We start from the raw sequence: 16,449 nt of genomic DNA, 5'->3' as shown, positions 1-16,449 counted from the left end.
ATGTTGAGGGAAGTATGCATTATTTTATTTTATTTTTTTAACCTAACATATAGCCAACTCCTAGATAGTTATTTACTAAACTGAGAACTGTCAAGTAGTCAAAATTATTTTCAAAGGAGAACTGCAAGCATCATAGCCATAAGTGGTTATGGTGCCATGAGTGCCCTAGCTTCCTGCTCGAGTGTATTGAGTCAAAATGAGCTCAATAGCTGAGGGTGTCCATGTTCTTTTAAGGCCAAAGTTGTAAAACCGGAAGCATAGCTGACTTGGAGAATGTTTTTAATTTGGCTATTTTATTTTAACATATGAATTCTTGTTTTTCTTTTTAAAATTTTTTTTTATTTTTTTGAGTTAGTCATAGTATTATGAATAGCTATTACAATTGCAAAGACCTACACAGGCTTGCAAAGTATTTTTTAATTTTTTTTTGTATTTCTTTATTTTTGCTGTGCAGTGATAAAGCATGGATATTTTACTAATTCAAATGCATAAATAACATTTGAGGTTATCCATTGAACAGTAAGATAAGCTGCACATATTTTATATTTGGGATGAAAAAGCATTTAGCACAATGCATAGAGCGTTTCATAAGGAAAGCAGGTAGGACATAGCGTTTGCACTGGTTGCTTAAACAATTTAGAATAGTGCTAAAGAGGCATTATAAGCTTATTCAAAGAGTGAGAGTACACCCATGAAGCCCTAACCATAGGCAAGCAAGGACACCAGGTGGCCAAGGTAGTAGATTAAAAGAAGTGCCTCAACAGAAAAGACATAAAACAGTCATGTAAAACATAAATTACTTCAAATATGAAAGTGTCAGGACTGAGGTGAGTATGCCATATTTAGGCTCTCATCCTATGCCCCTCTGAAGGAGGCCATAGCCTTGCATTACCTGGGTATGATCAGGTGAAGTATCACTCTCGGGGGTCGCTGTATCAGGCTACAGGAGTAGGATGAGCAGGGCCGGACTGGGGATACAAAGCAGCCCTGGAAAAAAATGTTATGCCAGCCCCATAAGTCATTGCGCCATAAATTGCCATATGTAATATGTAAGGCTATATCTTACCACCCCAGATGACAGATGATTAATTAATATATATATATATATATATATATATATATATAGCTTTTTCTAATGTAAAATATTAGTCCTTTCAGAGTAAAACATTTAATTATACAGTAAGCATACTCACATGCAGACACTGACATCTCAATGACACACACAAGCTCATTGATACACAGCCTCATAGACAAACAATCTCACTGATATACATCAGCTCATTGACATAATAACACAAGCTCACTCACTAGCAGGCACACACATGCAAGCAAGCTCACTCACTAGCAGACGCACACACAGCTTAATGTAGTGGTACTGGTGTCTATAGCATGTCTCTACAGGTTTTCAACGTAAACACTGACTTTTCAGAGAAAAGGCAGTGTTTACATTGCTTCAAAGTGACACCACTAGTGACAGTCACTCAGACAGTCACTAGAGGTGCTTCCTGTGTCAGTGCACCTACATTCAGGGCCTCCACACTCTGGAGGCGCTGAACGTTCCCCATAGAGATACATTGATTCAATGCATCTCTATGAGGAGATGCTGATTGGTGTAGCGTTTTGCAGCCAATCCTATGGCAAAGCATTGGATTGACTGAGATCATCAAGCTTGATGATCTTAGCCATAGAGGCAGGGCCAGTCGAGGGGAGACCAGCCAAAAAAAGGAAAAAAAGGTGAGCAAAAACACTATTTTTAAAACATACATATACACCATGACAGACACAGAAACACACATATACCATGACACACACGCCATGACACAGACAGAACCACACACACAGCATGACACACACACATATACCATGACACGGACAGACACACACCCCATGACATGGACAGACACACACCCCATGACATGGACAGACACACACCCCATGACATGGACAGACACACACCCCATGACATGGACAGACACACACCCCATGACATGGACAGACACACACCCCATGACATGGGCAGACACACACCCCATGACATGGGCAGACACACACCCCATGACACGGGCAGACACACACCCCATGACACGGGCAGACACACACCCCATGACACGGGCAGAAACACACCCCATGACACGGGCAGACACACACCCCATGACACGGGCAGACACACACCCCATGACACGGGCAGACACACACCCCATGACACGGGCAGACACACACCCCATGACACGGGCAGACACACACCCCATGACACGGGCAGACACACACCCCATGACACGGTCAGACACACACCCCATGACACGGGCAGAAACACACCCCATGACACGGGCAGGCACACACCCCATGACACGGGCAGGCACACACCCCATGACACGGGCAGGCACACACCCCATGACACGGGCAGGCACACACCCCATGACACGGGCAGGCACACACCCCATGACGGACCGACACACACACACACCATGCCACAGACAGATACACACACACACACCATGACGGACAGACAGACCTCCTCAGTGGCCGCCAGACTCCAGCACCCCCAGCGGCCGCCAGACTCCAGCACAAGTCCCCCAGCGGCCGCCAGCAGATCCAGGTGTCTGCCTGGCCCCAGGTATCGACGGTCCACCGGAAAATTTCCTGGTATTCCGGTGGGCCAGTCCGGCCCTGAGGCTGAGTGGCTGCTGCATTTGCCTTATCTTAAGTCTAGGATAGCCTTATGCCTATCCCACGCATACTATTTCTTTTTTAATTCTTTATTTTTCAAATAATAAGTTTAAATTATACAGTAAGCATATGCATACACAGACAAGCCCACTGAAAACCAATGTCACTGACACAAACACGCATGCCTACTAACACACACAGGCACACTGACAATCTCACTAGCATACAGACAAGCTCAATGACCCACACAATCTCACTCACTACAGACAGACTCATGGGGAGACACATACAACCACTGTAAGTCATGGGCTTCTGGGTATTTGAAGCCTATCAGTACATGGCACTGGTAGTGGGAATTCTGATGGCATTTTAGCGTCTCTGCTTGGAAGGCCAGTTGGTTTGCTGGGGCACGGTGCTCAAATGCAGGAATTGGCTCCTGCCAGAGTCACATAAAAGGTGAAATTTGCACACTATGCTGGAACCTACAAAGTGAGATTTACAGTGCTCCCCAGGTCTGACTGGCAACTATTGGCCCAGGAGAGGAGTACAACCCAATAACCCCCCCTTTTAAATTAAAAAAACAAAACACATTTAAAGGACATTTTTTAACTACCTTACTATTTCTCCAGTGACTTAGACAACACAAATACTAATTCACTAAAGAAGAGATGTTTGGTCCTTCTTAAAAATTAAATTCCTCCTACTTCTTAATCTATTCTACTAGCCATTGGTGGATCTAATATAAAGTGGACCATGGTGCAAAGGTGGCCAAAAGGTAGATCCTCAATTCTTCTACAACATGACACTTTACAGGTGTGGATCTACCATTTACCCATTCTTGCAGGGTTGTATTTGTGATCAGTGTTTGTGTGTTTGGATATAAAATGTTTTTTTGTCTGGAGTAGCTGTGTGTGAATTAAGCAGTGTATTTGTGTGTAGTGTTGGCATTTAAATGCACCTGTGTATTTTATGTACAATTTACATTCAGTAGTGTATGTGTCGTGTTGGCATTTGAACGCAGGAGCATATTTGTCTGCAGTGTTAATATTGGAATGCAGGTGTATTTGTGGGCAGTGTTGTGTTTGAATGCTATGATGTATGCATTACCACACACAGAGATTAACATTAACACCTATATGCACCAACACAGATGCCCCAGGGAGTGGGGTGGACGTAGAATAGTTTTTAAATAAGGCAATGAGGGCTAGGAGGAGGCGCTCTGAGGAAGGGAACATAGCAATTTCCCCTTCCCCTTGCAGACATTGTCCTGGTACTGCCTGCATGGCTAGAAAATCGTTTGCCCAGAATTGACATTGGGCAGTTCCAGGCTTCCTAGGTCGTGTGTTTTTGGTTTAACTTGCCTCTAGTACAAATGTATCTGTATGTACAATGTTTCAAGCAGAAACGCTGCACATTCAGATTCCTTCCTCCATGACCTCTTCTAAAAGAAGTGGTTACAGAGGTTGAAGTAAGCCTTTAACTACTATTGGCTTGTCAGTGGGATTAGTAAGGGGAATAGTAGGTGGTTTTCACCTACAAAAACACATCTTCCTGATCCATCCTGTTTTTTTTTCTTTGTATTTTATTTTGTATTGCAGAAGAATGACCAAACATCAGTACTGCAGAGAGCAAAACAAAATACCAACATACTCTGGCACCTTTACAGTATATGTTCAAGCAATTGTATATGGTTATTGATCCTCACATATGTGTACCTATAGCCTTTTGATTTTGAACAGGGCATGACCTCTTATTAGATCCAGGTTTGAGTACATGTGGTTAAAGCCCAACAAGTCAGAGGGCAAAGTTGACTACAAAAGAATCACTTGCCATCAGGCAAAGCTACTCAAGGGTAAAAGAGCAAGTTATCTTTGTCTGTCTTGTATTTGTTGAAATAAAGATGGAACAATGTAAGATGAATCTGAATTTTCTTCCACAGTATATAGCTCTGTAATGTCAAAGACTGAGTCAGAGCTTCACTTCTTGCTATTTTTAACACAGTATGTTGCTGACTATCCTTGCTAATTTTTGCAACGTTTCTTTCAGTTCGAATTCCGTTTAAAATAATTATATGTATGTGTGTATGAAAGGTACATTTGTTCTTCTATCAATCAATATATATTTAATGTGCAGGATTTTGGAATTTGTGTTTGATGTTTTTTTCATTCAGTATAATATAGAATTCTTTTTAAACAGCTTTTATGTATATAACGCTTATCTCCTTAAGTTTAGAATACAGGTAGAAGTTGTATATCTGAGTTATAAATAGGAATATACAATGAAATATACTTACTAACTTGCTGATGCCATCTCCAAAATGTCATCAGCAAGAAACAAAAAACACAACTGAATTTAATGGAAGATGGTAGAGGGAGCCCAAGACGTCTGTGCCTGCAGGCACCTGAGAGATATTTAAATCCTTGGTCTGGAGAGAATATCAAACTTAGAAAAGTTGAACAGTTTGCCATCTCTGCTATTTAGGCCTGCATTTAGTAAGGTAATTGTCAGCTCACTATCCCTCACTGATGTCTATCCCCTAAAGCAAGAATCATAAAGAACGGTTAAGGGAATTGCAAATTGTGATCAAAAATAGACTGTTAAGTGGGAAAATGGTTCCATTGAGTTTAACTATTTGGGGCTTTGTACATATATGCATTCCTCTCAAACTATTGTAATTTAAGCCACCTTCATGAAGATCCATGAATATTGATGAACAATTACATTTTCCTCCAGAGATTGTTAGAGGTAGCCAAGTAATAATTGTTGTTTTTTGGCCAGTTTTAGTTTTTTATGCTTTGCAGGCCATCATAAATAGATTTTTTTAAAAATGTTAAAATAAAAATACTTGGCATTGTCATCTCGTGTCAATTTATTTTTTATGTTTTATTATTCTTTAATTTTGTCGTTCATAAAATTACAATCAAGACTGTACGGCCACAGCAGCGGTAACAAGCATTTTACGTTCAGACTTTGTCATGACATTTGAGATAGCTGTGCATTTTATAGATGAGAATAATCATGTGAATAAATAGGATATTGTAGAATCGACTCTTAGGAATGATCTATTCGACTGCAGAATATGCATGACAGAGGCGCAGAAATAAGTTGGTGGGTTGACCCTACTGTGATGGAGCAGAGCAAAGACTAATGTTATGTTAACATCAGTAGATTGAATCAATTGTATGTCTAAAAGTTGAGGCATTCAAGCCATGTTAGAAACTCCTGTAGTAAACATTTAAGTGAGGGTTAATAGCTACTTCTACAGTGAACATTACAATTGGGCAGAGTGATCTGATGCGCATCCTAATACGGAACATAAACAGCTCCAAGATAATATGTATAGTATGGATTTACACGATGGGGGGGCTGTTAAAGGATCACTATAGGGTCAGGAACACAACCCTATAATGTTTAACCCACCATTAAGGTAGCTTGCCCCCCTATAAAAGTTTAAAACTCAACTTATTTCCAGCGCCGCGAGGGTACGCTGGCACTGGCTCAGCCCTCTTTGTGACCTTATCGAAATGGCCGGTTTTGTAGCCAATCCAATGCTTTCCCATAGTGAAAGCATTAGATTGGCTAAAATCGGCGCAGGGCCAAATGCTGTTATGGCCAATCAGGACCTCCTCATTGAGATGCATTGAATCAATGCATATCTATAAGGAAAATTCAGCGTCTCCATGAAGAGCGTGGGGACTCTGAACGGCAGGGCTGCTTACTGTGCAACCCTGAGCCAGGAAGCCCCTCCAATGGCCATCTAAGGAGTGGCCACTTGGAGGTGTCCCTAGGGGCAATGTAAACACTGCCTTTTCTTTAAAAAGGCAGTGTTTACATGAAAATGCCTGAAGGGAGCTATTATACTCACCAGAACAACTACATTCAGCTGTAGTTGTCCTGGTGACTATAGTGTCCCTTTAAGAATGGAGCAAGCGTACCCGGGATATTCCCGTTCTCTGCCTTCTTTAGCCTTAGGTTTAGTGGTCATTGCGCAAGTAGGAAGGGCATCTAAAACGGGTTGTTATATATTTAACATTTAACTGAAGGCTAAACCCAACACAGGGACAAATATTAAAATAATGTATAGGCAGGTGGTCTCTATCCCAGGTACTCCACAGGAAGCTGGGATGAATGGGACTGTTTTTAGCTGGGGCCCAGGTTGTAGAGGAAGGTGGGGCAGCGAGGCCCAAAGCCGTTAGGAAAGTGTCCATCTCAGCGATGTCTGGCACTTTATGTTCGGTGTCTTGGTGCTGAATGAGGAGTACATGCGTCGGTCCCCAGCGGTACTTCCCTCCCTTGGCTGTTAGCGTTGCTGTCAGCTTTCCTCCATAGCAGGGTAGTGCGAGAGAGGTCAGAGTAAAATGGCAAGTCCATGTCCTTAAACCGATGGGGATTCTTCCCATTAGTGGCACTCATGAAGGCTGCTTGATCCTGCCCATTCTGGAACTTAACCAGTAGGTCACTGGTAGCTGCACCTGAGGGTATTGATGACTTGGACAGGCAGAACATTCAGTCAAGTTGTATTCCTTTAGCTTGCTTGGGGTGTAGGAGGGCCACAAATAACCAGTGAAATCAAGTGAGGCAGTTCAGCTGGGGCTACTCCTTCAGAGAGGCCCCTGATTTTCACATGCTTCCATCGCTGCTTGTCTTCCATAGCTGCTAGTTGGTGGGTAAGAGTAGTGTAAGCAGCAGTCAGGTCGTTGACAATCTTCTGGAGTTCTAGGACCTGTGCTGTGTTTGCTTGGGAGGTCTGCTCCACTGCTGTGAGGCGAGCGGTGAACCCCCCTGATGTCTTCCCTCACCTGAGTTAACTCAGCGGAGAGCGTTTGGAGATCTATGATGAGATTGGTGAGTATCTCCATGGTGACCTGGTGAGAGGAGCCAGCGGTCTCTGCAGTAGGTCCCCTATGTCTGCTGTGAACCACGGCCGGTCTTCTTAGTTTTTCTCCCCATTGGTGTGGGTTCTTTTACTGACAGTCTGTCGGGCCGTGAGTGGCTTTGTGGAGTTGTATTTGGTGCCGTTTAGTGCTTCCAAGCCGGGAGAGCAGCAATCATGCGACCGATCCCATTGGGTGCTAACTCCGCCTCCTGTCTTGTTTCTAATGACTATTATACTGTTTGGCTGAATGACTACATATTACAATTTTGCTATTTTATTGTCAAACTTGGCTTTTCCTTAAGAAAAGCAAATGTTATGTTATTTTTTTTTATATATAATTATTTATTTTTTATTTTTTTACAAAACATATTTTAAGGAATTAACCATGTATTGCTCGTCTAACCACACAATACTTTAATGGAGAGAAAGAACATTGTATAATGTCAGCATTTTTTTTTTTTTTTTCTATTTTAGAGTGCTGAGCAGATTTCTGCCTTGTGCCGAAGCATGCAGGAAGTAAACCAGGGCATGATGGATCGGCAAAATGACAGTCCAGACCCTCCTCGAAGACCACTAGCTAGACACTTGTCAGATGCAGACCGGCTCCGTAAAGTCATACAAGAACTTATTGACACTGAAAAGTCTTATGTGAAGGTAATGGCAAGTCAAGGGTTTATTCTGCATGTGTCAACTTCTTAATGTCATTATGTGTGCTTAAACACTTGCTAAAGTGAAACTAACAACATTAGCATACATAGTACAGCTTTACAAAATACATTCTTATTGGGTTATTGTAGTAAAATTGTAGTTATTGATACATCATTCATTAATCTGTGTTACTTGAAAATTGATATATGCATTTTATAATTAGTAGGACTGATGAGTAGTCCTTTTGTTCACCAGTAAAACGAAGAAAAATGTGATACAATTTACATTAGAATATGCTGCTCATATGCTATGTGGATTGAAATAACTGTTGGTGGGTTTATATTTATTTTGCTTAACTTGTATGTGCAGGGATTTCAAACTCAAAATAGTTACCAAGCAGGCTACAAATGGACTAGAGCATTCATTTGAAATTTTGAAATGGATGTTTAAAGGACCACTATAGGCACCCAGACCACTTCAGCTTAATGAAGTGGTCTGGGTGCCAGGTCCCTCTAGGATTAACCCTTTCTGCTGTAAACATAGCAGTTTCAGAGAATTGCAGTTTCATTGAGAATGCTTTCCTATGAGACAGGCTGAATGCGCGTGTGGCTCTTGCCGAGCATGCGCATTCAGCCGGTGACGTCAGAAGAGGGAGGAGAGTCCCAGCGCCGATTAGGGAGCGATCTACCAAAAGGCTGAAAGACCTAAATTGGTCTTTCAGCCAAATGTACTAATACTAAGTAAAGATTACTTGGTAATAGTAAATTCTGCCCCTAATCGCTGTGGCTGCTAACTGTTAAAAGTGGGGGCTATTAAACTGAAGGGGGGACCTGGCAGGAAAAATGAAGATTTTAGAAAAAAAGAAGACCTCAAATGGTAAGTTTTATTTTAATTTTTACAGATACTTATTCTTTCGTTCCCCCCTCACTGTTTTAGGGTGAGGGGGGGGTAGGGGTTTATTAATTTTTTTTTTGGGTGGGGGTGGTGACTAGGGGCTTGGGGACCCTTAGTCACCTTGGGTTGGGGGTAACAGTTTAATTTAGGGCCCCCACCCTCTAATTGTTATTTAGGGCCCCCACCAGCCGCACAGGGGTGGGGTTCTGGGGGGAGGACAATATGCCCCCTCCTCCCCCCATTGTTATTTAGGGCCCCCACCCACCGCTCAGGGGTTGGTGGTCGATGGGGAGGACCATAGGTGTGCTCCCCCCCCATTCTCATTTTGGGCCCCCACCCGCCCCTTCAGTTTAATAGTCACCACACGGGTGGGGACTCAGGAGGGGGGATACTATGTTTTGTTTTTTCAGCAGTGAGCAGCCACTCACAATCTTTACTTGGTATAAGTAAATTTGGCTGAAAGACCAATTTAGGTCTTTCAGCCGTTTGGTAGATGGCTCCCTAATACTGTGGGAATTAGGGAGCTATCTACTAAGCGGCTGCAAGATGCAGCCGTGGCACGAATAAGATCTGAGTTTTATTCATTCGAATGAAATTCCCATACGAACAAAGTCCCGAATTGCATCCTAACACGAATGGAGAAACTGTTCTCATTCTGTTAGGATGCAATTTGGTAGTTTTGCCGGCTAAATGACAGGATATTAAGGAAAAATGAAAGGAGACTTCGCGGGAACACGGAGGAAAGGTAAGAATTGTGGGGAAATTGCTCTGACCACTGGAAATGAAGCACACTTTGTTCCTCCGCTGGTCAGAGATGGTCAGGCGTAGGAAACCTCCATAAGACAGGAAGAAATGAAGAACAGATCCTGAGAGAGGGAAAGAAGAGGAATCGATTAAAGAAAGGTAAGTTCGACACAACAGTGCCGCTTTAAGCTTGGTATTGCTGTGTCATGTATTGCACGCATGTTAACACATGTGTATGGTATTGCTACATCACTCAAAGCACATTTGGTATGCTATCTCACTCTCCTTCTGGTAAAGCTATGTCACCCTGCATTTAAGTATTTCTATATCACTTAACACCCTACACCTTGTATAACAATGTTGCCGCAATATTGCTATGTCTCACGGCACATGCATGATATTGCTGTATCAACCTATGCTAGGTATAGAAGTGTCACCATTTGATTGGTATTCCTATGTTAATTTACACACATGTCATCACTATGTTGCACAAAGTTTTTATATTGCTATGTCACCATATGGTTGTTATTGCTATATCAGTCTGCATCCATGGCTTTGTATTCCTTGCACTTATAGTATCCCTTTAATGGAAGTTCCATGCTAAAGTTTCTGGTTTTAATGGAGGAGGTGATCAGTGCATCTCAGATAAGTTGTCAAGCCATTAGCAGATGGGGAGCGCTTGGGTACTCCATAGCCACTACAATGTGCTGTAGGGTTTATGGAACTTAGAATGCTCCTTTTAAGCAGATATAGAAGACTTACAATAGATTTAAATCGTACTGTAGGGATAAGGCTAGTATAGAATTAAGAGCTTTTTGATCAGAGATGAGATCTGGCTGCCTCTTGGATTCAAGATGGATTTTTTTCCCCTTTGTGCAGCAGAATTGATTTCCTCCTATGTTTTTCTCCTCCTATTTGGATCAATAGAAGAAACCAATTTGCAAAGGACTGAACTGCGGGACTTTGGCAGCAGTGTCAAATGCTTGGGATAGGACCTAGTGGGCCACCACCATCTTTAAACTTTACTAGCCTCCACTGATTCTTGACACTTAAGTATATGGACCCCATATCGATAGTCTTTACTACTATGTCAAAGGCTAAAGTACTAAAAAGTCAAAATAAATAGAAATAACTTTAGCTCTACATTTGCCAGCAGGTTGGACAGCCCAATATATTGTAATCAGATAGTACATGATTTGAATTTTAGTCACAGTAAAGTTAAGGGACTAACACGTTATTAACTTCACTGTGGTTGACATATATTTGAAGAGGGAATTACTTGTGATCTCTATTCCCTATTACGGTAATCTATTAGAGGAGACTATTTGGAAGGAATGCACGCTGTGAAGTAATCACTGTGTGTGATGGCCTGCAGGTAATGGCTGATAAATGACCTGGATAGGTAGAGATATAGATTGCTTTTTATATAGTTACATAAATAGCAAAATTATCTACCAATTCCAACATTTCTGTGTCTCGATCTATTGTTAATCCTTGTAGAGATGGGGATACAACAAGCTAAGTGCACTCATTGAGGCAGAATCATATCCTTTTCCAAATGCCCCTTAGTTTGCCATTTACCCACATTTGCCCTTTCTTAAAAAACAAAACAAAAACAATGCACCGCCAAAACACTTCCTGTTGCGGCGCATCGCTGCTCTCATTGCTGACACTTGCGCACACCCAGCTATGGGCAAAGACTGCCTTATCCGGGCACTGCTGTCTTAACAATCCATTAGTAACGGCAGGGCTGCCATCAGAAATTTTGGGGCCCCTGACAAAGCACAAGGTCTGGGCCCCCCTCCCGGGGCCGCCCACGCCCTACCTAGTCCGCTAACAATGATGCGGGACTGAATGTGGTGTGTATAGTGGAAGTGAATTAGAATGTGTGTAATGGATGTAGTGTTTGTGTGTATTAGATACTGTTTGTGCAGTGAATGCAGAGTGTGTGTTTGTGTAGCGGATGCAGTGTGTATAGTGAACATAGAGTGTGTTTGAGTAGTGGATGTAGTGTGTGTACAGTGATGTAGTGTGTGTTTGTGTAGTGGATGTAGTGTTTGTATGTACTATATGAAATGTGTTTAGTGGATGTAGTGTGTGTATTAGATGCAGTTTCTGTGTATAGTGAATGCAGAGTGTTTCAATTTATGGTGGATGTAGTGTGTGTACTGTGAATACAGTATGTTTGTGTAGTGGATGCTGTGTGTACAGTTAATGCAGAGTGTGTGCATAGTTTAGTGAATGCAGAGTGTGTGTTAGTGTGTAATGAATGCAGAGTGTGTGTTAGTGTGTAATGAATGCAGAGTGTGTGTTAGTGTGTAATGAATGCAGAGTGTGTGTTAGTGTGTAATGAATGCAGAGTGTGTGTTAGTGTGTAATGAATGCAGAGTGTGTGTTAGTGTGTAGTGAATGCAGAGTGTGTCAGTGTAATGAATGTAGTGTGTGTGTTAGTGCAGTGAATGCAGAGTGTGTTAGTGTGTAGCGGATGCAGAGTGTGTGTTAGTGTAGTGAATGCAGAGGGTGTTAATGTGTAGTGAATGCAGAGGGTGTGTTAGTGTGTAGCGGATGCAGAGTGTGTGTTAGTGTAGTGAATGCAGAGTCTGTGTAAATGTGTAGTGAATGCAGAGTGTGTGTTAATGTGTAATGAATGCAGAGAGTACGTTAGTGTGTAGCGGATGCAGAGTGTGTGTTAGTGTAGTGAATGCAGTGTGTTAATGTGTAGTGAATGCAGAGGGTGTGTTAGTGTAGTGAATGCAGAGTGTTAATGTGTAGTGAATGCAGAGAGTGTTTGAGTAGTGGATGTAGTGTGTGTACAGTGATGTAGTGTGTGTTTGTGTAGTGGATGTAGTGTTTGTATGTACTAGATAAAATGTGTTTAGTGGATGCAGTGTCTGTAGTGGATGTAGTGTGTGTATTAGACGCAGTGTCTGTGTATAGTGAATGCAGAGTGTTTCAATTTGTGTTGGATGTAGTGTGTGTACTGTGAATAAAGGATGTTTGTGTAGTGGATGCTGTGTGTACAGTTAATGCAGAGTGTGTGTCAGTATAGTGAATCCAGAGTGTGTGTCAGTATAGTGAATCCAGAGTGTGTGCATAGTTTAGTGAATGCAGAGTGTGTGTTAGTGTGTAATAAATGCAGAGTGTGTGTTAGTGTGTAATAAATGCAGAGTGTGTGTTAGGGTGTAGTGAATGCAGAGTGTGTGTTAGGGTGTAGTGAATGCAGAGTGTGTGTTAGGGTGTAGTGAATGCAGAGTGTGTGTTAGGGTGTAGTGAATGCAGAGTGTGTGTTAGGGTGTAGTGAATGCAGAGTGTGTGTTAGGGTGTAGTGAATGCAGAGTGTGTGTTAGGGTGTAGTGAATGCAGAGTGTGTGTTAGGGTGTAGTGAATGCAGAGTGTGTGTTAGGGTGTAGTGAATGCAGAGTGTGTCAGTGTAATGAATGTAGTGTGTGTAAATTGTAGTGAATGCAGAGTGTGTGTTTATGTGTAGCGGATGCAGAGTGTGTGTTAGTGTAGTGAATGCAGAGTGTTAGTGTGTAGTGAATGCAGAGAGTGTGTTAGTGTGTAGCGGATGCAGAGTGTGTGTTAGTGTGTAGCGGATGCAGAGTGTGTGTTAGTGTAGTGAATGCAGAGTGTGTGTCAGTATAGTGGATGCAGTGAGTGTGTTAGTGTGTAGTGTATGCAGAGTGCATGTTGTATTAGTGAATGCAGTGTGTGTATTGTATTAGTGTATGCAGTGTGTGTTGTATTCGTGTATGCAGTGTGTGTTGTGTCAGTGTTTGCAGAGTGTGTGTTGTGTCAGTGTTTGCAGAGTGTGTGTTGTGTCAGTGTTTGCAGAGTGTGTGTTGTGTCAGTGTATGCAGAGTGGGTTGTGTCAGTGTATGCAGAGTGGGTTGTGTCAGTGTATGCAGAGTGGGTTGTGTCAGTGTATGCAGTGTGTGTTGTGTCAGTGTATGCAGTGTGTGTTGTGTCAGTGTATGCAGTGTGTGTTGTGTCAGTGTATGCAGTGTGTGTTGTGTCAGTGTATGCAGTGTGTTGTGTCAGTGTATACAGTGTGTGTTGTGTCAGTGTATGCAGTGTGTGTTGTGTCAGTGTATGCAGTGTGTGTGTGTGTGTGTGTGTTGTGTCAGTGTATGCAGTGTGTGTGTGCAGGGCCGTCTTTAATAACGACTGGACCCTGGGCAAGCGTTTGCTTGGGCCCCCTGGGCCCTGCCGCCGTCGCCCCTCACTCCCTGGTATGCAATCACGGCATCCATCCCAATGCAGTGGCGGCACTAAAATAGAATGAATTTTATTGGGACACCCAATTGCAAGATTGGACTAAAGGTAGAACCCCATCTGTCGTGCAACTCCAACAATGCTTTGACAGCTGGGGCTCTACCAATTTCCCATGCTTGCAGGGTTGTATTTAGCACTGTTTTGTGTGTTTGAATGTAAGCATGTGTTTGTATGAAGTATGTTTGTGTTAATGTGTTTGTATGTGGTACTGGAGTTTGAATGCAAGTGTGCATTTATGTGTAGTGTTTGTTTTTGAATGTAGGAGTGTGCTTGTATGTAGTGTTGAAGTTTGAATGGAGGGGTGTATTTGTATATAAAGTTGCGGCTCAGATGCACAGGTACATACTCTGACACACAAGCAGATACACAGATACATACACTGACTACATACAGATAAGCAGGCACATACACTGACAGACATACTGACACACAGGTACATATATTGACACACACAGACACATACACTGGTAGACGCACTGACATACTGACACACATGCACATATACAGACATACTGACACACACACTGATCAACATACTGACACACATACACTGACAGAAATACTGACACCCACACACAGGCACATACACTGACCGAGATACTGACACACACACACACACACACACACACACTGACAGACACACTGACACCCAAATACACTGAGAAATACTGACACTCATACAGGCATATATACTGACACACACATACTGATATACTGACAGACACACAGACACATACAGAGACTGACACATGCATGCACTGACAGACATACTGACACACACACAGACATACTGACACACACACAGACATACTGACACACACACAGACATACTGACACACACACAGACATACTGACACACACACAGACATACTGACACACACACAGACATACTGACACACACACAGACATACTGACACACACAAATATATTGACACACAGACAGACCTACTGACACACACAGACATACTGGCACACAGACAAACAGACATATACAGACACACACACAGATATATTGACACACAGATATATTGACACACAGACATACTGACACACAGACATACTGACACACATGTAAAATGTACATTTTTAAACCCACCCTCCAGTTTCCTACCTTTTGCTGGAGGGTGGATTCCCTGGGGTCCAGTGTGGTGCCTGAGGATGATGGGAGTGAGGATCCCCCATCCTCACTGCAGCCTCGTCCTCTCTCCCTCGCGACTCCTCCTGCCACCTTCCATCAGCTCCTCTCTTTATGGGAGGAAGTGACTTGCGGCTGTCACTTCCTCCCAGCCGGCTGCCGGAAAGCAAGGGGCCCGGTCGCGGTGTTAAAGGGAAAGAGCGCCCGACCAGGCCCCTGCTGATACAAGCCCTCCGGGTGGCCCTAAGTGCATGGGCCACCCGGTGGGACTCAGAGGACGGGGGGGAAATTTTTACATAATTTTTTTTTAATTTAATTAAATGATTTCTCCCCCCTCCCTGCTTACCTTGTCCAGGGAGGGGGGAGATTCCATGATCCCTGGTGGTCCAGTGGGGGCCCCCCCCCGGCTCCCTGTTACCGCAGAGGGGGCCCAGGCAGCACACAGCTTCTACTCTTCTCTCTTCTCTCTTCTCTCTTGCAATAACTCTCGCGAGATCCGGTTGCCATGGCAACGCTCCGCGGGTCTCGCGAGAATTATTGGAAGAGAGGAGAGAAGAGTAGAAGCTGTGTGCTGCCTGGGCCCCCTCTGCGGCAACAGGGAGCCAGGGGGGCCCGCGGCTGCACACATAGATAGCGATATTCGCTATCTATGTGTGCAGGGAGGGAAAGTGGGGCCCAGGACTGCCAGAGCAGTCCGGGCCCCCCAGGGCCGCCGGGCCCGTGACAACCGTCATGGTTGTCACCCCCTGATGGCAGCCCTGAGTAACGGTAAGTAAAACCTATTTCTGGTTCTGAAAATGGCTGGAGGAAGTCAGTAGGTACAGATGCACGGATAGCTTTTAGGCTTTCAGCCAAGGGGTCCGTGAGGTGACAGATCCACTTTAAGGGTCTGATGTCGCTTGTCTATTTTATAAGTATATAGCTGCCTGATGTCCTGGCTAAATTCTATTTTGGATTGATATAGACCTCATTCATGTGGACCTTGAGCCCTTGTTTTGCTATTTAAATACTGTAGCATATTTTTATTTTAAAGTTGATAAATCTTAAGTATGACACATTTTACTTTACTTTAAAATAACATCTTGCCTTCTCAAAACGATCTTTTATATTTTGTCCCATTTTCCTTACACTTCAGCTATTTTTTTCTCCATCGCCTCAGATTCTTGTGGTTTTCTGTCACATATGCATTGCAGGATTCTGCTGTTACTCT

At 43.1% G+C, this 16,449-nt stretch overlaps 1 protein-coding gene across 4 annotated transcripts in view; it reads left to right on the top strand.

The window, feature by feature from the left end:
• TIAM2 (TIAM Rac1 associated GEF 2) overlaps positions 1 to 16,449 on the top strand; it is a 370,710-nt gene that overhangs the window by 325,765 nt on the left and 28,496 nt on the right. For all 4 annotated transcript variants that reach the window (XM_063443422.1, XM_063443421.1, XM_063443424.1 and 1 more), the window contains one exon: positions 8,018 to 8,197. In XM_063443422.1, the coding sequence (XP_063299492.1) occupies positions 8,018 to 8,197 (180 nt within the window). The remainder of the gene's footprint in view (positions 1 to 8,017; positions 8,198 to 16,449) is intronic.

The sequence above is a fragment of the Pelobates fuscus genome, chromosome 2, assembly GCF_036172605.1.
Source record: "Pelobates fuscus isolate aPelFus1 chromosome 2, aPelFus1.pri, whole genome shotgun sequence".
In the NCBI taxonomy this organism is placed as follows: Eukaryota; Metazoa; Chordata; class Amphibia; order Anura; family Pelobatidae; genus Pelobates; species Pelobates fuscus.
This window is presented reverse-complemented; position numbering and strand designations above follow the sequence as displayed.